The sequence below is a fragment of the Drosophila kikkawai genome, chromosome 2L, assembly GCF_030179895.1.
Source record: "Drosophila kikkawai strain 14028-0561.14 chromosome 2L, DkikHiC1v2, whole genome shotgun sequence".
NCBI lineage: Eukaryota > Metazoa > Arthropoda > Insecta > Diptera > Drosophilidae > Drosophila > Drosophila kikkawai.
In genome coordinates, this window is record NC_091728.1 from 2,230,198 (window position 1) to 2,250,686 (window position 20,489).

The following is a 20,489-nucleotide window of genomic DNA, read 5'->3' on the forward strand; positions in this document are numbered from 1 at the left end:
CAGAATAATGAATCCTTCCCAGCTGGAAATTAATTTGTAGCCAAGAAACAAGGTTTCACTATCCAAGAGAATTTTTTGTAAAAAGGTCTAACCAAATAACATAAAAGTTTTAAGATAAAACCAAGTAAAAATAAATCTCAAAAATCATAGAAATTCCAGTTTTGTATTATATACATTTATTTATTAAATTGCAGTATAAGTTTTGTTCTCTAAAAGTACGTGTGTATTTTTTCTTGTGTATTCTCGTATTTAACGCAATTATTAATATTATTAATTAGTATTGCTTTTAATTGCTAAACAATTAAATGTGAAATACTGAAATTGAAACTTAATTGTTCTTAAATATTCCACAGATACATTTATATATATATATATTCCAACAGAGTAAACAGAGATTAACTTTTTAACTTTTTGTTGTATGTACAAAGTAGGTTTGAATTTCACATAAATCATTTACTTAACTAATTACTTCTCTTCTTTTTATTAACAAAAAATTAAAAATTATAAACGAACGAAAATAAAAAATGGCACACTACAAAGTACAAAAAATCAAAATTAAAAATATTATAAATTTCGAAACAACAAAAGGATTACATTTGCGCAACACCAAAGCATAATAAAATATATATGTCTTAAAATTAAAAACACTTTCTCTTAACTAAGGGTTAACTATATATACGCTTTTGGTATGATCTCGTTATCTATATGTTACGTAGGTTTGTGTGTATGAAGAACAAGGATCCCTTGACTGAGACTTAAGGGAAAGAAAGGTGAATAAAAAGGGAATCCAAAGTCATGAATTCAACAATTTTCAGGCCTTTAATAAAAACAAGCTTTAGTTCCTTCAAAAAATAAATCAAAAATTCTCCACAAGGAAACTTTAAATTCCCAAAAATATATTCTAGCTAAGGGATCCTTCCCCATGAGTGCATATATGGGTGGATTATGATTATGGGTATATATCTGCTACTGTATGTGATGCGTTTGATGCTTTGAAAAATGCCTGCCTGCGTCTCCATTTCGATTTAACCTACGCCACAAAATTAAGCGCTAGACTAAGGGTTGGCTCTGCGTATCTACTGAAAGATCGCCGCCCTTTGCTGAAACTGCTGACGTCGTTGGACCCGCTCCTCCTCCTCGCGCCTGCGCTCCTCCTGCTCCGCCCGGATCTCATCGTGGAACTTATTCGTCTTCAGCTGCTGCTCAATCTTCGCCTCGAAGAAGCTCTTCGCCCCACTGACGCCCACCTGCTCCACATCGATCTCGGTGAGGCGGGCCAATTGATTTAGACCCGATTCGGAGTCCAGCTCACCAGCCTGGGCCTTTCTGAAGATCAGCAGGAATTCTCTGAACGAGATCTTGCCATCATTATCCTCATCCACCTCGGCAATCATCTTCTTCAGCCCGAGATGGGTCTGTGGGGCGCCCAGTTTCTCCATCATGAACTTGAGCTCCTGCAGATCCAAGAAGCCATCGCGTGCAGTATCATAGCTGTGGAAAATCGAAAAGAAAACAAAAAAAGAAATCAATTAGTCAGAAAATCAAAGCAGTGAGGAAAGGGCGGGGTGTGAAAACAGATAAATGTTAGTAGTGGTCATTGACCAGGCCCGAGAAACCCGAGAGACACGAGACCGACGCCAATGTCGGCGGGGGATTAGCAATCGATAATGCAAAAGCGTGGGTGCAGCGCCGTGTGTGGCGTCAGAGGTCGCGTGGCCCAAAAGTCGTGGGAGTGGAGGAGGGGGCGCCTCCTCGCCCCAATTTCATGCTAAATTTTGCAAACACAAACTACAGAGGCGGTCGAAACAATAGCAACAGCAGCGAAACGGGCCATAAATCATCCATGAAATCATTAATGAAATCGTATTAATTTGCAAGCCAAATTGTGTGTCTTAAATGGTCAGACTTTGGGTGATATGATTATGATATTAAAGAGACACAAAAGATCTAAACAAAGCCAGGTAATAAATCTGTTTATTTGTTTGTTTTACTTATTTAGAGATTATAAGTTTAATTTAAAACATATGCTGTTGGCAAATACACTTGAAATGTGTCAATGGAAATTGTTGTCTTAGCTTTCTTTTTGTTTAAAAATATTGATATAAAATTTCGGCTTTTATTTTGATTATTAATTAGGTGTTAAATAATTCGTAAAAAATTTTATTCACTCCACAAAGTATTTACAAAATTCTCTTTAATATATTGCAAAGTAAATTAATTAATTAAAAATTAAATTAGCACTATAATTCACAAGTAGCAATTGGTTTACTGCCCTAAAAAATTCCCACAAGCTTCTCTATAGATACCCCTTTTTTTAATTTTTCCCCTAATAACTTACCCAATAAACACCTTGTCTTATATGCCCTCCCATACCCTCTAAAATAATATTTTCTGCCAGAATTTACATCACACGGATTCCCGTTTACTCAACACGCAAGTTCGACGACCGAAATCCGGCGAGTCAAAAGTTCAAATGGCTCTCCCAACTTCCGCGAGGAAATCGCGATTGAAAAATGCAAATAAAATCAAAAGTTGCTAACTAATTGTGTAATATATTAAAAAAGAGAAAACGCAGAGGAGAGTCGCGTGTGGCAGATGAGCCAGCAGATGCCACCAGCCTGTTGTTTGGGGGAACTCGTTTTCACAGGCTAACCAAGCGACCTTGCCTAGCTAGGCGAAGGATACTGATGCTGATGATCTCATGATGGCCAAGAAAACTAGTTAAACTAGTTGCAAGTCTAGTTGCTAAAAATACGCAGCCACTTTTGGCTGACTTCCTTGGCAAACTCAACTTGCATTGACAATAACTACATGATATTAAAACTGAAAACGGATGGATACACACCACACAGTGCACCTTGGGGGATATTACCCAATCACTTTCAGTTTCGATTTCTAGAAGCCCGACCACGTAATGTTTTCATAACGATACTAAGTAGCATCTATTAGATTACGAGTCTCGCTTTCATTTCGTTTTTATTCATTTCAGCATTTAATTGAAACGAATCTTTGTGTATGGACAAATTGCGTGATTGCGTTGAAAAGCGAGAGAGTGAAAGTAATTAGCCAAGATGGAATCCTCTCGAGCGTGGATGATGATGGCTGGAAGGTGTCACCAATGCTGCTGGCCAACTGTTACGCTATCGCCGCCGCCTCTTTAATTAACTCCAATTGCACTCTTTCCCAGAGAGCTCCCCGGAGCATTGCGTCAATGTGACAATTGCTGGTGGCACTTTTTCTTTGCTTTGTATTTATTTTCTGTTGGCTTTTGCCTTGGCTTTTCGCCGATCGGTAGCTCGCTTGTTGTTTTCTTTCAAATTAATCAAGAGGTGTGTGTGTGTCGTTGTCTGGCTTTCTTTTCAATTGTGGCCCACAGAGACGCCACCAACTACTCCAGCTGTTCGATTCAATTAATCAAGCAGCCGCCACTGAAGAGGTCTGTGTTTATCAAGTTATAATTTATCAATTTAGAAGAATTAAAGGGTGGGATTGAACTGAAATAAACTGGCTTGTGGGTTACAGGTAAAATTGGGAGGAAAAACTAATTGGAAATAGTGGAATTTTTGACTTGGATTATTGCAAAATTAAAAAAATCTTTTGTGAACAAATATTTAAGAGATTTCGGCTTCTGTTTTTTAATTTTTTAGAATTTTTTTTGGTGCTAAATATATTATTGAGTAAATATATAAACAACTTCAACATAATTAACCCATTTTCTTGATTTTTTCACACTAACACGATAAATATTTTACACAGCTAAAAGGTTTCAAACATGTTAATTCGCACTTCTTGGTTTACAATCAAAATCTTTAATAACAAATTTGGAAACCAAATAAAAAGTTTATTTTTAATATTTGTAAACATATTTGGGACAAAGGCCTAAAGAGAACTGAGGAATTTACTCACACAAATTATTATTGTAAAGTGTACTATTTATTATTAAAAGATAATCATTTACGAAAGTCTTTAAAGAATGCGAAATCTTCTTAAAGAATTCCTTTGGGAAATGTCACAAGATCCCTTGAAATTCCTTTCCTTTTAAAGTAATTTTAAACCATATTTATCCCCATATTTCTTGTATATATTTTAACCAAAAGAACACCTGCTGTGTTCCTGCTGCTTTCCCAATTTCCTGCCTCAGTTGGATTTTAGCCTAATTTTTATTGATTTGTTTTCATTTCAATGAATCGCACAACTTCACACACTCCTGTGGGGGTGTTAAAGCATCTTTCTGCCTCATTGCATGTGGCCAATGGTGTTGTTGTTGTTATTGTTGTTGTGGCAGGGCCATATGCTATATCGGCCTGCGATTTTCATTTTCTTTATCGTTATTTCGTGTACAGTTCAACAAATAACGGGGTCAGCTGGCCATTGTTATTGGTGTTGTTTATGCATGCCGCAATTTGCATCGTAAATTTATCTATGCATGTGTACTTGCTAAACAATTTTGGTCAAGAGAATAGAATCACTTTTGGGAAATGGTATTGGAAAGGGAAGTATTTCTTGTAGTTTCTAATTTGTTTGATATTTTGGGTTTAATATAATTGTTTATATATTATTTTAAAATTGTTTTTGGGGCTTTGGAAAATAGAAAAATGCAACAGAAATTAAAAAGATAAAAAACGACATAAACTCAACCAAAGTTATATTGTTTTTCAAGTTTTTTAAACATTTTTCAATGGAAAACTATTATTTCATAGTTGTCCTATACAATTTTCAACGAAAACCCTATTCGAGATCCCTTTTGTAAAGCAAAAACCTTAACTATTCGTTATTTTTTAAAACTACATATTACTGTTCCTACCATTTCACCTGCAATTGTATGTTTAAACCGGCAATTACTTTATTGAACACGGCTTCTCTTTATTAGCTGCCTAATGTCTATGGCAATTGCAACTTGCACACTCTGTGAGTGGCGCTTTTTGTGCCCCCGATGCCCAAGCGGGTTAATGCCAAAGGGAGTCCGTCCGTCCGTCTGTTCGACTCCGATTCAGACTGTGATTCTGATTTTTGCAGCTAGAAAAAAGCTTTGTTAAAGTTCTGTTGAACTCTGACGATGACTGCTGCTCTGTGTAACGGCTTTTTGTGAACTCAAAATGCCTGGCACGTCTTCTCGCTGGGCGTAGTTTTCATCATCATTGTTGCCTGAGCCCGCACCGTGGGCCTTGTCCCCCTCGAATCGAAACGAAAAACGAAGAAATGTTCAAGGGCCCATGCCTTGCATACACAATTTGATTGTTTATTTCGATCGTCTGGATCGTCTCACCTGCCCGACTGTTTTTTTATTTGTCGGTTTCGAAACCAAACATGCACCTGTGCACATTGCCTGCTGGACAAACACACACAGCGGAGAACAGAGGGACATTGAAAGATATGCCGCCGCTTGGTTCGGCTCGGCTAGGTAAAATTGTAAATCAATAAAATACACATGACTGCAGAACTTGCATTTAAAATGATGGTCGTAAAAATATGGGGTTAATTGGATGAGTAATCGTGATCGTAGGGGTTAACACCTCGAGGGGAACTATTAGCTTTGGAGCAAAGTGGTTTCAGGGGGTTTTTCTGGATTATTTAACAGGGATTTCTGAGTAAATAAAGTATTAGAGATCACAAAGCATTAAAGACAACTCATAAATATATAAGAGAAAATATTTTAATAATTTTTCAAAGACTTCAAAAATCAAATAAATAATTCTGCTAAACAACCTCAACGCAGTCCTAAAAAACCTCTTCAGATACATTGAAGAGGTTTTTTAGGACTGCGTTGAGGTTGTTTAGCATCTATATCTATATTTATTTTCTTAATTCATTATATAAAAACTACTTTACTTAGTCCCTTAAATCTTTCTCCCATCAATAAATCTAACTCCTAATGGGGGTCCATCGTTCCCATCCTTTTCCAACGAGCCATAAAATGTGTGTGGCATGGGGCTTCCCCTAAAAATAAACTCGCCATATTTTTGACATTTCGAAATTGGAGCAAACGCAAAGCAAAGTGGAAGTGTAAGAGTAACGTTGCGTGGGTCGTCCCGCCGCCTGATTATTTTTAGTTTTAGCTGCTTAGGCCTAGGCTAGCTATGTAGCTTGTTGCAGGAAACCAGAGGCAGCTGCAACTCGGGTCTCTTCTGGTTTCTTATCGCCCCAGCAGAATGGGTAAATCAAACAACTAAAGTGGACAATGCATTAATGCAGTGACTAATTGCCGAACAAGTTGGGGGGCACACACAGCGCACTGAATGGCTGACTGGACAGAGTGATGATGATGCCGCCGCTCGCTACATAATTTGATATTTCCTCAATTGAGTGGACACAACAACGAGAGGCGAACACAACACATTAAACATGATCACAATGGTGGTTAATGTATTAGCAGTTATCAGTCATAATATGTTTAATCATCGTGTAAATATTGGCATTATTATTGGGTCATCTGGTTAGTCAGAAAAGTTAGCAAGTAACTCAAGGGGAAACATAAAAAAACAGAGAAATTTATTAGAACTCTGGTTCTGGTTATTGATTATTAAAGTATTAATCATACTTGAGGTTAAATAAAAAACATTTGAATGGGTTATTCTGGGAGATTTAAAATAATATACAAAGCTACTCATGAAATAAAAATAATAATTATTAAATATAGTGAAATAATTTCTGGATATAGTCACCCTTTTTATATTCTTAATAAATGTTATTTGAAGGGTTTTTAAATCAAATGAAAATATAGAAAAAATATTTCAAACTATTTTGAGATAAGTAAATATTTTTAGGTAATTTTTAAGTTAAGATCGAATCAAATTAGTAAAAAATATGATAATTCCAAGATTTTCTTTTTGCAAAGCTTTAAATTTATACAAAATTTTGAAACTGTACACCACTTTTAATTCCCAAAAATAATCCCTAAAAAATCAAAAAAGTCCTAATTATTAAATTCATGTTCCTAATATCTTGTCCCCTGTTGTGTCAGTCATCCAGCAACCGCAAAGCGCGTAAAAAAAATGCAATAGCAATGCTTACAATGAAGCGTCGATGGACACAAGGAGGCGAGGAGGAGGATGAGGGACACTGCGTCCTCTCTCTCTCCGTCATGTGTCGCTTTCCTTTGTCAGCTAGTTTACTATATGTATATATAGTACCTAATTTTCCTTCATGCCAGACTGCCCGTCGTCGCCTGCTGAATGCGATTCGCAACTGGCAATCTTTTTGGCCAAATTGCAATCTAAGGAAAGGTCGTGTCGTGACTGCACATGTGCGCGGAAATAATGAAAGCGGAGGCTGTGCCGTAGAGCCAGCCGGAAGCTCTGGGGAGGAAAAGCGATAATGTAGCACTATCGATTCCCCCGAAAACTTAATTTGCTACCATCGAAACCAAGAGATTACGAACAGCAGTTGGTAAATAATAAAATTAGTGTCAATGAACCTAGGCAAATATGCAAAATGGCAAAAGCCAGAGAAAAGTGGGAAATAAGCGCGGAAAACACTTGAAAAGTCCCACATGCAATTGTCCTGGAAATCAACCCTTGTCATACATAATTCGCACAAAAGCCCGGGTTATACGCTCGAGTGATAATGGGTGGTGGTGGCGGTGGTGCAACTGGCGACTTAATTAAAAGTTCTCCATGCCGCAATAAAAAGCCCACACGAATGGAAACCGAATTCCTCCCCCATTTGGACACTTTGTAAAGTGCGTAAAAAGTACATTTGCTTTTGTTGTCCCTGAACTCAAATTGTAAACTGTAACCAGAGCGACGACAGCCAACGATACTAGCCCAAGTAGAATTGGCATCGATACGTATGGCACCCCTTGGCGCGAAATAGAGAAGCTCAGTGCCCACAGTGGTCACTGGGTGCTAGTTACCTTGAATTTACTACACTTTTAAGCTACGATTAAGCAAAGACTTGAGGTTAATTAGGGAATTACAAAGAATTCAAGGGTCTTTTGTAGTCTGAGGGCAAAATAAAATAGTTTGGGGAAATTGTAGATTATTTACTCTTTTATTTTAAAGCTTATATAACATTTTTTTTCTTTTTAAAATATTTATTTACTTTCCTAATCACAAGTTTTAATTGTTTTGAATATAATATTGAATAGGAATTGCCATGCCGCAAAATCATAGATTATGTTATATGGGGTTTACTTGGAACTTGAAATTATAGGCCTTGAAAAACCCATTAAATAGTAGTTTTTAAAGACTAAAAAAGTATGGTTTTATGATTTTGATAAGCTCAAAGCATAACAAAACTATAAACAATTGTGTAGAAATTCTTCTAAACCCTAGTTTAACCTTTTCTTTATAAATTTAATATATTAATCTATAAAAAACAGAGATAAAAATACATTTTCTACTCAATATGGAGTAATATAAACACACTCTTCTTCTAAACAAATAATAATCACACTAATAGAACCACAACTCAGCTACATTACTGTAATAAACACTGTATATAACCCCAGAAATCTCTGCAAATTTGCATCAAAAGTACATAAAGTACATAGTATATGAAATATATGATAAGTACCATCCATAAATGGTGGTTGATTTTCCCCAAGTATGCGTTTGCATAGGGATTTCCGCTTATCAAGAGTCCTCAAAGAGACCACACAAGGCTTTACTCTATACTATATATCCAAAAACAAGCCAACGCCAGACGACTCTTCCCCCATGATGATGATTTATTTCGAGTTGAGACGCCATAAACTGCATAATCGATACAGTTCTGCAGTTTATCGCCTCCCAGAAGTTAGTGCCAGCGCTTATATATCTTCCCTCGGAAATTGAGCAGAAGTTGTGCGGAAAATGACGCATACAAGAGGGAAAAACAATCGGGAAACTAGCGAGTCTTGTAAAAGAAAAGAAAAAACATTGAAACACATTGCGTGAGCCAAGATAAAGTGAGGGCGTGGGATGTGTAAACTAACGCTATAAACATGAGCTTTTAATGAAAAATATAAACATATATTCATGCTTGTTATATATATAGTATTTAATCGGGCTGGGCTTTTCGATGGACCTTATCGTTTTGGGAAGTCTGAATATATGACGTCTTGGTATGAATTTGTTTACATTTGCATATAATTTTAATTCAGCAGAAACGCGCTCGATCTGCTGCTCTGCTGAATCAGTTTGTGAATTTGTTTATACAAATTGTTGAAGTGTTAAACAACACAATTCAATGCGTGACTCAGATTTGCTTTCGATTCTTGAATGCCTGGCATGTTTTAATTAAAGCGGGTTCAGGTTTTGAGCTTTCAATTTGCAAGTTTAGCACATCAGTTTAACTTCAAGTCGTAGCAAATGCCAAAAGGCGCTGCTTTTAGCCGGTTTTTTTGTTGTTGTTTAATTTTTTTTATTATAATTTTCAAAGAAGAAGATGGAGTAAAAGGTCGGGCATTTGTACTAAAAAATTGTTGTAAGCTTGTAAAAGACAATTTAATAGAGTACGTGCGTGTGGAAATCTGATAGGGAATTCTAATAAAAAATGTAGAATAAATGAAGGCATGTGGCTGGGAATTTTTTTGTGTTTAAAATAAGTCTGGTCTGGTATTTCACTTGATAAAGTCACGTCTTTTTGTATTTATGTTCTACAATTGTTTAAAGGTTTTTTTAGGGAATTATTTTTGTTTAGAAAGAAGTTTTATTTACTTCACAAGTCACGTCTTAATTTTGTTTATTGTTAAAAAAATATTTTAGAGTGGATTTTAGTTTGAGAAAGAAAATATTTCAATATATTTATAGATTTTAATCTTTCTATAAATCTTTTTACTTGAATTAAGCAAGTTTATAGACATAATTTAACCTATTCTATTTGGTAATCCTCTCCAAAATTCAAACCCAAACTTTGGTCTTTCCTCTACTTATAAACAAGTTGTATAATCCCAGTTAAAACTGTTTCCTGGCCATAGCCAATCTTATTTTCCATATACGAAATCGCATTAGCTAATCACAGACCAAAAAGTCAGTCTGTCTGCCATTTGTGGCTTATTTCCCAGACTGCCTGGAGTTGTGTTGTGTCTTTTTATGTCTTTCGGTCTTTGCTGCAATTTACAATTGCAGAACACGTTCGCAGTTGCCATAATGCAGGCAGGCCGGGTTGCTTTTTGACAATTTGCCAAAGGCCCCCAAGCACTGACCCAGATGAAGAGGAACTGCTTTTAGGGAGGCAAGACAATGTACTAAAAATCCCAGCTGAAAGCCATTAAGAAGCCGCAAAAGCAATTGCCAATTTAAAAGGTAAATAAAATTGGAAAGCAATTACAGGCTTTACTTTATTCTAGCGGAATTGCCAGGTGATTCAGCCTCACCTCGGCTGAGTAAAGAGTTGAATCAGAGTCTGGAGACTGCACACAGGTGCTTGCCAAATTCCGTTTAATCAGAGATAACTCGGATGAGCCCGAGAGATAAGTTATCATGGCAGTGGCCCTACGTGCCATGTGCCTGAATTTAAATAACAATTCTAGAGAGATTTAATCTAACAACACATTGCGCAATAGCTGGCTGCGGTTGATCGGGCGACACTTGAGACACCCCCTATCACTAAAACGATCCACCGCAAGACTAGGAAACGAAGGGAGGAGACCCCCAGAACCTCATCGGTGGCAAGGTGTCGTCGGCGGTTGACGTCGTTGGATGGTAATGCGAAACCGGGCAGAAGTACGGTTGGAATACAGGTGATCTTCGATAACCCCAACTGCTATCTTGATAAGCTAAAATAAATATTATTTTAAATTTAAGGGAACCTTGAAAATACTTTACTTTTTTAGGGGTTCTACAAGGGCTTTTCTACTTGTTTTTGTTTAAATAAAGAACTCTTTGATTAAGAACTTAAACTGAGCGATGTCTTTGGAAAAAATAGCAAGCATATATAAATTATTATTATAAAATGAATTACATTTACTGCTAATTATTAGAAATTAATCTCATAATTGCAAATGGGAAATTCCCTTTCAGAGAAGCTCAACTGTAGCCCCACTAATAAAATCCAACTGAAAGTGTTGGGGCAGAAAACAGCTCTTGAGTCATGATCCGCGCGACGGGAGCACGACTTGGGGGTATCAGCAAGCGACTGTGACACTCTGTGAGTCATGCCCCATTGCACCTGGGGATAATGGGGAGGCGAATAAGGGGGGGCAGCCGGGCAGTAACCGAGGAGGAGCCCGCAGTAAATGCAATTTAAATGGCCATTAGGCGCATGAGTTTTATGTTTTGCCATGGTAGCTAATGAGACGCAAAAGCGGTGCAAAGGTGCCTGGGAAAGTGACTGCAAGTGTGCGGCAGGTGAAAGGAGCCGCCAAGAAAAAGGCGGTGAGCGACTTGGAAAATTGGAAAATTCAATTATAAAGCGAAATGAATAATTAAATCAGTTCTTGGCAAGCTTTAAACTTTAAGAAGTTGATGCAAGAAATAATAATTCAAATAAAATAAAATCTTAGATAATTCCTAGACTTTTTTGTTGGTCTTCAAGGTGTTAAAATTAAACCCCAAAATAAACAACCAGTATCTTTACAGCCCCCATAATCTCTGGCCTTGACTTACGTATTGAAGGTCTTCTGGTAGTCCTTGATCTGCTTCCTGGAGAACTCATGGAACTCGGTGTACACATTGACCACCTTGAAGGTGCGCGGTATCTCAATGCCCGCCTCCTGCGAGTCCATAATCTCCTGCCGCCGATTGAGGATGTGCGTCAGCTCGGAGCTATCCGTGTTGGTCGTGGTGCTGGGGCTGTCCACACTGTCGTTCCGCGATGCGGACGAGGCGTTCGATGAGACGGACATCTTGGCTTAAGCTTCTGTTTAAATATTTATCCTTGCTCTGTGCTGGAATTTTTCGCCTTGCCGTTTTTTTTTGTTTGGCAACTCCCACGCGCAAAAACAAGGACAGCAGCCGAAAAGCGACGTCGGGATACACACACAAAGACAGCGGGGATGCGCCAGAAAAACACACACACACACACGCAACTTGAGCTTAAAATCGAGGCGTGGCTTGAGTCCTGGTAGGCTTTCAGCTAAGAGTTATCAATGACGCTTAAAAAGCCGGGTCTGGTTTGGTCTGTCACTGCAGGTTGTCTAGTCTTATTGGGGGAACTTTGTTTTTGCTTTTTACGCGCCGACTTCTTCCGACGAACGTTGAACAACGAATAGTGGGACCGTCAGCCGCGCAGTCGAGATATACGGGGCTTTGTAGAGAGACCGTAGCTGACGAAAAATACCAAAGCGCCAAGTGTGCCGATAGTAACGATAGTAAGGGGCTGTACATTTTGAAACTATCGCATGGGAAAATAAATATGTAGAAGGATTGTTATTTATATATAATTCTCCATAAAGGAAGAACAGAAATCTAAAAAAGATATTTAAACAAAAATAATTCATTAAAAATATCGCTAAAATCCAAGTAAGACTATCGGCATAATGATACATCGATATGTTGATCAGCCAGAGTCCCATCTCTAAGTGTGCCCGCATTGGCAAATTAGCAAATTTTGTAGAAAACCTGTGTGCCGCCTGTGATTGTAAATTGTAATTGTTTAATAAAAAATAATGGCTAAGCTTTTCAACAAACTCTTGCTGATTGCGGGCTTTGCCAGCCTGGCCCATGCCGCCTTCTCGGCTGCCCACCGTGAGTTTAAAGCGTTCAATTTAAGATAAATAAACTTTGGACTGCACACGACTAACTAATTTTTATTAATTAATTCCCACAGATCGCACCTACTTGCGGCTGACGGAGCAGGAATGGACTAGCCTGCCCTTGGATGTGAGCACACCAATAACTCTTATTGTTAATCTTCAGTAAATGACCCCTAAAATCCCTTTTAGATCATCCTGCAAACCGTCATCAGCCTGGTGATTGTGATATACAACATCATCGAGGTGGTGGGCAACTTCAAGGAGATCCGCGCCACCGTGGACATGCAGCAAAAGACATGGGACACACTGGGCAACTTTCCCTCGTTCTACTCCTTCAATCACCGCGGTCGTGCCTTGAACCCGGGCTACACGCCACCGGAATAGAAGGAGGAGGAGGCATCATCGAATCCGCTTTGGAATCCCTTTAAGGTTGCTGCTATATAATTTTATTTTTAGTCACTCGCCAGATACAAGATAATAATAATGCTAAAGATCAACCAAATGAAAGGCAAAGCTGTAATTCTTAGGATGTGTGATGACTGCGAGGAGCTTCTGGCCATAAGCAGGGCCATGGCCTTGGTTTCCAACTCATAAGCCGCTCTTAGCTCCTTTCCCGGACTGTTATTGCAGGCTTGACTGTGGCAGATGCGACAGCTATCGTGGTGGCTGCTCCTCAACAGACACTCGTAGTACAGATCCGGATTGGAGCGACATCCGCGGACAATCTGCTGGCTGTGCGTGTCAAAGTACTCCAAGCAGGCCATGGCTTGATCCTCTGGCTCGTTGGCGTGCACAGCGCAAGGCAGGGCCGTTTGTCCCCTATCGATCTCCTCGCAATCATGGTTTCCAGTTCCATTGCACTGATGACACCACAGACGCTCCTCCGGAAAGGCACCTTTGTTGCAGAAACTGCCCTCACAGGAGCGACAGTTGGCCACTTGGGAGGAGGAGCAGGTCAAATCCTTGCGCTGGCAGCCTCTCTCGGTGGTGCCATTGCTGTAGGAGAGTGCCAGGCAAGGGGCAGCTATGTCGCCACACTCCTCGATGTAGATGCTACCCGGTCGCTCCCAATTGGCGCAACCAGCTCCCGCCTCGTCCGTGCTGCAGCGATAGCAGCGCGTGAAGGTCTTGTTGTTGCATCCGCCTTGCTCGTCGCACTCGTAACAGCGGGCTATGCCGGGATTATTGGGCGCTGCTCCACATCCTCTTTGCAGGCTCCAGTCGGAGTACTCACAGACGAAGCAGTCGGAGGCCTCGGCGGAGCCACAAGTACTGCTGCTTATGGCACTCACATTCGTCCGGCATAGCTCTTGATTTAGGGTATCGCAGGTCAGGCACTTTTGCTGCGGAATGCAACCGGCATTGCAGTTGCTCTCGCTGCTCCGGCACTTTTCCAGCTCATCCAAATGAGGCTCCAGATCTGCTGGTATCTGCGTGGAGCAGCCCCTGACCACTCGGCTTAGCTTCCGGTAGCTGAAACAGTACTTGTCCTCGGGTTCACCCAGGAGCACCTCCTGCTGGCACTCCTCGTACAAGCTCACATTGCACTTGCCGCTGTTCACCTGAAAGAGATCCATCTTGCAGCCCCTACCGGTAGCAGAGTCGCAGCTGGCGCAGATTTGCATTCTTGCTCCCGGCTCCTCGTTGCAGCCATTAATATCGCAGAGAACGGCGACACTGGAGAGCGTGTGATTCTGCTCGGAGACACAGCCCCTGTAGGCTTCCGAGGAGCTTATGACATCCGTATAGCATTGATCCTCTTCCAAGTGATAGCGACAGGGTTTGGGCTTCGCTCCCCGAGCAGCCACACAATCCTCACCAGCGCAGTGATGGCACTTGAGGCGACCGGGCGGATAGACTCCGGCATTACAGAGATTGGAGGAGCAGCTTTTGGAGTAGGTGGCACCGGTAGTGGGGGTAACCGCTCCACAGCCGCGATAGGTAATGGAGTCCACTGGGAGGAGGAGGTATTAATAGTTTCTTAAAAGTTTCAAGTTTTTGTAAAATGCAAAAACCGTTTTATTCACCACTTTGTCTAGGCAAAAAAATCTAAAAATAAAGTTAATTGGCTCACCTATGGACATGGCACACGTCAGCTCAGTGGGACACTCCACGTAGGGCAGAACGCCCACCTCCCCCAGGGTCTGGGAACATTCCGGCAAAGCAATTGAATCGCAATGATAGCAGACAATGGCCCAACTACAGCCTATTATTGGAAATTCATTTAAAAATAAGCCACGCATTATTTTTCTGGGAGGATTGGCAAGTTTGGCTCACCTGTTAACAGGAGGATCAGGAGCAGGGGGAGGAGCACTTGGTGATTCAGTTGCAGCATTTTGACAGCTTAGACTGAAGGTAAACTAATATATTGCACCTTTGTTGGCTGATTGAAAGTCATAATCTTTTTATGACTTATCAGGTGGTATAACAAAGAGTTGATATAGTGGTCAAGGGTGATAAGGATAAGCTTGAACATGAATTTTAGAAAGAAGAAAGGGAATATTGCAACTAAGATATCGTTTCTGTGAATATATAAATAATTATTATATATTTTCTACCAGTTCTCTATAGGATATAGGGTCTTATTGTCTATGTAAAAGTCCCTAAGCTCTTAAGATTTCCTAAATTTTAGAGACTATATGATCTAGATCTATAAATTCTATTTTAATAAGATTCTCATATCCATAAAGTAAAAGTTTAGATTGCTCGTTTGGATGTCAGTTTGCCCTCCGGCCCATATAAAATCCAAGATCTCCAAAACTATTAAATTCAAAGCTATCAAATTTGGGATCAACATTCTTATAGGTTTTCCGGATATCAAAATAATTTCAAAATTTAATAAAATCTCATGAATAAATTCCTTTCTACACAGTAGCACTTCCTTCCCCAGTGTACAAACCTTTCCCCACAACAGCTGTTGTTCCGATTCAATCCCCCAGCATGTGTGCATATAATGCCTTCCCCAATAATGCCATAACCATAATGTAGCCGGTCATATGTGCCATGACCCCATTATCGCAGGGTCCCATCGGATCCATCAAAAAGTTCGCATCATCAATAATTCACCAGCTCGCATTTGTTGCAGGATTTTTAGGGAGTCAAGGGTTCCCGCCCCCCCTGGGATATCGATTTAATTTAGAGTCCAGGGGATAATTGCGTGACAATCAGCGGATTCGAGAAGGTATGACCACTCAGTTGGTAGCAAAACATCTGCGGAACAACAAGCTCATCGGAGCAAATAATATTGGATATTTGCTAAGCTCTTCAGAGATAACGAGAAAGATACTACTCTGATACAGATTTGTGATAAGCTCTGATAAACACTAGGGGAAGTTTTATTGCCCTCCGTTTTAAATTAAAAGGTTAACGGAGCCTCAACAGATCGGTTGACCACCATGCGGGTGCGACTACTTGTTATTTGGATTACCTTAACGGCTCTACTTCAATGGAGCAGGGCTCAGGAGGATAATATACAGGAGGTTAGCTTGAGTGGAGGCGTTGAGAGTACAGATCCTGATGAACAGAAGTCGCCGGGAATTAAGGATAACATGAATATATCTCCTACAACAGATATGCCTGAAGTAAAACCCCTCATAGATTCAGCTACTGAGCCTCAAGTAGAGCAACAGGATCATCATCAATCTGGGGAGGATAAGATGGAGCCTGCTGACCTTGGCTTGGGCACTCAGGATATGCCCTCTGATGGCAGTCAGATTTCTGTGATGTCAGCAGAGGAAACAACGACAGGCAGTATACCACCAATAGAAGTCCAAGACCAGGAAAAACCCACCAACCAAGGTCCTTCCTCCGCTGAAGCAGACATACTCAAAAAACCGCCAACTTCTCCCGTAAAAAGCACAGCTACAGAGTCCCCCGATTACCAGGAAGATGCTCCCTACGAGAACAATAGTCTCCAGGTGGAAACCACGCCCCCAGCTCCAACGCCTGCACCCACTACTGCTCCAACTGCTGCTACAACTGCTACACCTACTCCTCCTCCTCCTGCAGTCCTTCGCCCGCAGAGCTGCTACTCCTGCCTTGACTGCAATGCCACGGTAACGGATGACCAGAAAACCACCTGCAAGACAGTTCCTGGAGATCGCAATGGATGCTATACGATGCTCGTTAAGGACAAGAATCTTGTGCCGGACAAAAAGAATTACGTGGAGCGTGGATGTTCATCTGAACTTAGCCCACCCTTCCTTCTCTACTGCAAGGCCAACAAGGATCTGTGCAAAAAGTGCGATGGCAACTACTGCAATGTCTATGACATGACCTCCCTACAGGAGACGACCGCAGGTGGCACCTCACCTCGTCTGCTGGACTCCCTCCTTATCGGAGGCATCTGCTTGGTCAACTGTTGGCGGCGACAGGTGTTTTACTAGCCACTCTGAGTCACCACAATTAAAAACTGGAAAGCAGAAGGCTTAAAAATCGATAAAAAAATGCATGACTAATGTGGGTTAGGAAAGCCCTGTGTCGTCCCAGATAATGTTGGGTTTATTAATTCATTAAAAACTTTGAATAATATGAAATTTGGAATATGTATTAACATGTATTTGTAAATATTTTATAATAAAATAATTAATGAGCAGTGCTAATCAAGGTGGTATGTTTTAGTCTAATTAATTACATTTTTCAAGATTTAAATATGAGTTTCTCTAGGAAATAAAATATTTTTATAATAAGTAGTCCTATGAAGAGCTGTTTGCTAAAGTTTCATAATATTTAGATCATAAACAAAGGAGTTATTAAACAATAAAGTTGATGATAAAGGTGTGCTATCCTTTGCAACATCCATAGGTTGCCAGTATTAATGGTGTTGCTAGGAATGTAGCTATCAACATGTTTCTAGCTACATTTACCTGGTAACATTTTCTGTGCCTCTACTCTAAGCTAGAATTACTGCATAAATTAATGGGAATTGTTTTTTTTTTTCAATAGTTTCTTTAGCAGTTTCTCTTCTATAAAGATTTCTTTATTCATTTTAAAATTATCTTATATAATATAAGATAATGTACCTGGTCCAAAGGCAAAACAAAGTAAAGTAATGTTGTTTATTAATTACTTAGATCCATATATTTGATTATAAAAGCACTTTATTTTTAAATAGATCTGTTTACATTTTTAATAATTCATGGGTTAATGCTTCGGGGATGTTGGGACCTGTGTACATTTAATCACGGTTAGCCTTCCCCCGAGATTTTGAGTAAATACTTCAAATAAAAGGATTTGTAATCAGCACAACTCTCAGTTATTGGCTAAATAGCTGCCGAACTATACGGAAATAAGCAGGGAGATTGGTAAGAATAAATAAGAATTATATATATTTAATATACATTTAATTTTCAAATACATTTCAGACAGTCTTAAATAATAATGAGACTTCTCCTTATCTGCATAACATTATTAACTCTGCTGAAGTGGATTGAAGCAGAGAAAAACGTTGGTTTAGTTTTTCCAGCACCCGAAAATCAAAGAATATTTTCTGAAAATAATAATAAAACTAATAAAACAGCAGCCCAACAGTTTGCACCCATCAGATGCCTGGGTTGTGACGGCTATTGCAATAGTTATGAGGATGGCAAAGACGGAAATGGAAAGGGAAACCGGATGTGTGAACTAGAGGTGGGCATTCTTCATCGTTGTGTTTCAATATTTATGCATGGCTTGAAAAGGAAGTGTAAAGTGGAAATGACAATGGAAGAAAATGTGTATTGTAAGGAGAATGCGAATCTTTGCATTGAGTGCTCTGATCCTGATTGTAATTATGTGAATTTGACTGCAAATGGGCTTCAGGCAAGCGGATCTAATGGTGTCAGGACCTCTCTTATACTGCTCCTTGGTAGTTGCTTTATTGCTGGGCTGGTAAGGAGTGAGTTATGAAGGATCTGCTTGGATTGGTAGTGAGTGAAGAATGGAAGTCTTGAACTTGGCAGCGAAGATAAATAGGAAATACTAGATAATTCTGGTAAAAAACTATATAATAATAAATCAATAAATATATTAAATGCTTATCTGATTTCTATGTAAAGTTCAAAGTTTTTTAGATCCTTTTTTGTAAAAGATATTACCTTTATCTCATCTCTTTTTGGGTATTCTTTGATGTTAGGTGTACTTTCTTAAGAAATGTAAAATATTTTAATAAATAAAAATATTAAGAAAACAATAACTAAATAATACATTTGCAGAAATCCTTATACGTCCAGATTTCAAGCTCCTGAAAGCCTTCAGATGGCATTCTGTGGGCCTTGTGATTAAAAATTAGGTCAACCCCATCAATTATTAATTGTCTTGTTAATGCTTTGGGGATTTTGGGATCTACTTAAATTAAATAATGGTTAACATTCCCTTGAGATCTTTAGTAAATATTGTATTTCAATCAACAAATTGAGGAAAATAAGCTCTTAAAGGATATTTAATCAAGGCAGCTCTCAGTTGTTAAAGAAATACCTACTGAACTAGACGGTAAGAAGCACTACAAGAACGGTGAAAATATATTTAAGAAACATATTCCCAGGCTAAACCTAACTTCATTTCAGCTAAAGCTGGTTAAAAATGAGGCTTCTTCTATTATGGATAACATTAACTGCTCTTTTGCAGCATATTGCAGCTCAGAACTGGGGAAATAATTTTCAAATTACTAACGAATCAGAATACGAACCCTTCCACAGATGCCTTGGCTGTGATCCATGCAAGGATTATGAGGATGGCAAAGATGAAAATGGCAAAGGAACTAGAGTGTGCTCCACAGACGAGGATCAACTTGATGGTTGTGTATCCATGTTTATGTCCGTCTTGATAAGGAAGTGTGTCTCCGATATGAATATGGAAGATATATCCCATTGTAAGAAGAATGAAGATCTATGCGTCAGTTGCTATTCCCCCAATTGCAATATTCACAATTTCACAGCCTATGTGGATTTGACAGGGGGATCTTCGGCTTTCAGGACCTCATTTTTGCTTTTTAGCATTTGCTTGATCGTTTGGCTGGTGATTAGTGAGTAATATTTAAAAAAATGACTCAGAAGGGAAGCCATTTGGACTTTAGCATTCGTATTAAAAGTAAATATTGATTTTTGCAACGAAGATAAATTGGAAAAACTAGATAATTCTAGTTGACAACAAAGGGTAAAAAAATGTATTTAACGCTTATCGGGATTCTACAAAGAATTTGTAAAACTTTCTTAAACAAATGTTTAATATATAGAATACTTAAATCACAATCAAATCACTTAATAAATGTTAAATATTAAACAAATTTATTTAATGTATATTTAAACACTTAAAGTTAGCATTTGTTACCTAGAAATGTTTATCTATTTATTTATGACTCATTTTGTTTTGGCAAAAATTTAAATAAATTGTTAAAGAGTTAATCAAAGAAATTAAAACAAAAATATAGTTTAATTCTTTTTTTTTTTTTTGGGTAATTTTATTTTTAAAAGTACAAACTTCTACGACTCTGGTTCTAGCCTATATGCATCTTTTTATAACAAAGGCATTGCGCATTATTGTTAAATTCAAATGTTGATAAGTGCTCTTTATTATCTGATAATGTATTGGTTTAACAATTTTTGATAAGCTACAGGTGGGTAAATAAAAATGTACCTTGAAGTAAGAATAGTGCATTACGATGCATTGACAAAAATGTCAAAGTCTAAATTATAGAAGAAATCGTCAACTTTATTAAAAGAATTTACTGAAAAATATTTTCGTAATTTAAAAATATTTATTAAAATAATAATAATATTTATAACACATATTTAGCAATGCTATCGATTTGTTTATCACTGAAATAACGATATATGTAGTATCAATATATCGATCGTTTCTAGGAGAATTTAAAAACTGCTTTTTAAGTGAGTTGGGA

At 38.7% G+C, this 20,489-nt stretch overlaps 4 protein-coding genes across 4 annotated transcripts; 2 read left to right on the top strand and 2 right to left on the bottom strand.

The window, feature by feature from the left end:
* Positions 1-153: 153 nt before the first annotated feature.
* Positions 154-12,139, bottom strand: Swip-1 (EF-hand domain-containing protein D2 homolog Swip-1). Its single transcript, XM_017173997.3, has 2 exons — positions 11,529-12,139; positions 154-1,491 (listed from the first exon to the last, which is right to left on the bottom strand). Exons 1-2 carry the CDS (start codon positions 11,765-11,767, stop codon positions 1,077-1,079), a joined length of 654 nt encoding a protein of 217 aa, XP_017029486.1. The 5' UTR covers positions 11,768-12,139; the 3' UTR covers positions 154-1,076.
* A 300-nt stretch (positions 12,140-12,439) lies between these two features.
* Positions 12,440-13,123, top strand: EMC5 (ER membrane protein complex subunit 5). The gene is made up of 3 exons (XM_017173884.2): positions 12,440-12,608; positions 12,691-12,743; positions 12,806-13,123. The coding sequence occupies exons 1-3, from the start codon at positions 12,530-12,532 to the stop codon at positions 12,998-13,000; spliced, it is 327 nt and encodes a 108-aa protein (XP_017029373.1). The 5' UTR covers positions 12,440-12,529; the 3' UTR covers positions 13,001-13,123.
* On the bottom strand, positions 13,040-15,020 carry LOC108079545 (uncharacterized). Its single transcript, XM_017173883.2, has 3 exons — positions 14,894-15,020; positions 14,691-14,822; positions 13,040-14,570 (listed from the first exon to the last, which is right to left on the bottom strand). The coding sequence occupies exons 1-3, from the start codon at positions 14,949-14,951 to the stop codon at positions 13,069-13,071; spliced, it is 1,692 nt and encodes a 563-aa protein (XP_017029372.1). The 5' UTR covers positions 14,952-15,020; the 3' UTR covers positions 13,040-13,068.
* Positions 15,021-15,840: 820 nt separating this feature from the next.
* On the top strand, positions 15,841-17,202 carry LOC108079532 (histone-lysine N-methyltransferase SETDB1-A). Its single transcript, XM_017173868.2, has one exon. The coding sequence runs from the start codon at positions 16,012-16,014 to the stop codon at positions 16,999-17,001; it is 990 nt and encodes a 329-aa protein (XP_017029357.2). The 5' UTR covers positions 15,841-16,011; the 3' UTR covers positions 17,002-17,202.
* Positions 17,203-20,489: the final 3,287 nt, after the last annotated feature.

Bases quoted from the DNA above. Each gene is read 5' to 3' on its own strand.
- Swip-1 (XM_017173997.3), bottom strand. From the start codon at position 11,767: ATGTCCGTCTCATCGAACGCCTCGTCCGCATCGCGGAACGACAGTGTG. The intron at 1,492-11,528 runs GTAAGTCAAGGC...GATTTTCCACAG, and splicing joins TACCAGAAGACCTTCAATAC to CTATGATACTGCACGCGATG.
- LOC108079532 (XM_017173868.2), top strand. From the start codon at position 16,012: ATGCGGGTGCGACTACTTGTTATTTGGATTACCTTAACGGCTCTACTT.
- LOC108079545 (XM_017173883.2), bottom strand. From the start codon at position 14,951: ATGCTGCAACTGAATCACCAAGTGCTCCTCCCCCTGCTCCTGATCCTC. The intron at 14,823-14,893 runs GTGAGCCAAACT...TTCCAATAATAG, and splicing joins CCTGATCCTCCTGTTAACAG to GCTGTAGTTGGGCCATTGTC. The intron at 14,571-14,690 runs GTGAGCCAATTA...TCCTCCTCCCAG, and splicing joins GACGTGTGCCATGTCCATAG to TGGACTCCATTACCTATCGC.
- EMC5 (XM_017173884.2), top strand. From the start codon at position 12,530: ATGGCTAAGCTTTTCAACAAACTCTTGCTGATTGCGGGCTTTGCCAGC. The intron at 12,609-12,690 runs GTGAGTTTAAAG...TAATTCCCACAG, and splicing joins CGCCTTCTCGGCTGCCCACC to ATCGCACCTACTTGCGGCTG. The intron at 12,744-12,805 runs GTGAGCACACCA...AATCCCTTTTAG, and splicing joins GGACTAGCCTGCCCTTGGAT to ATCATCCTGCAAACCGTCAT.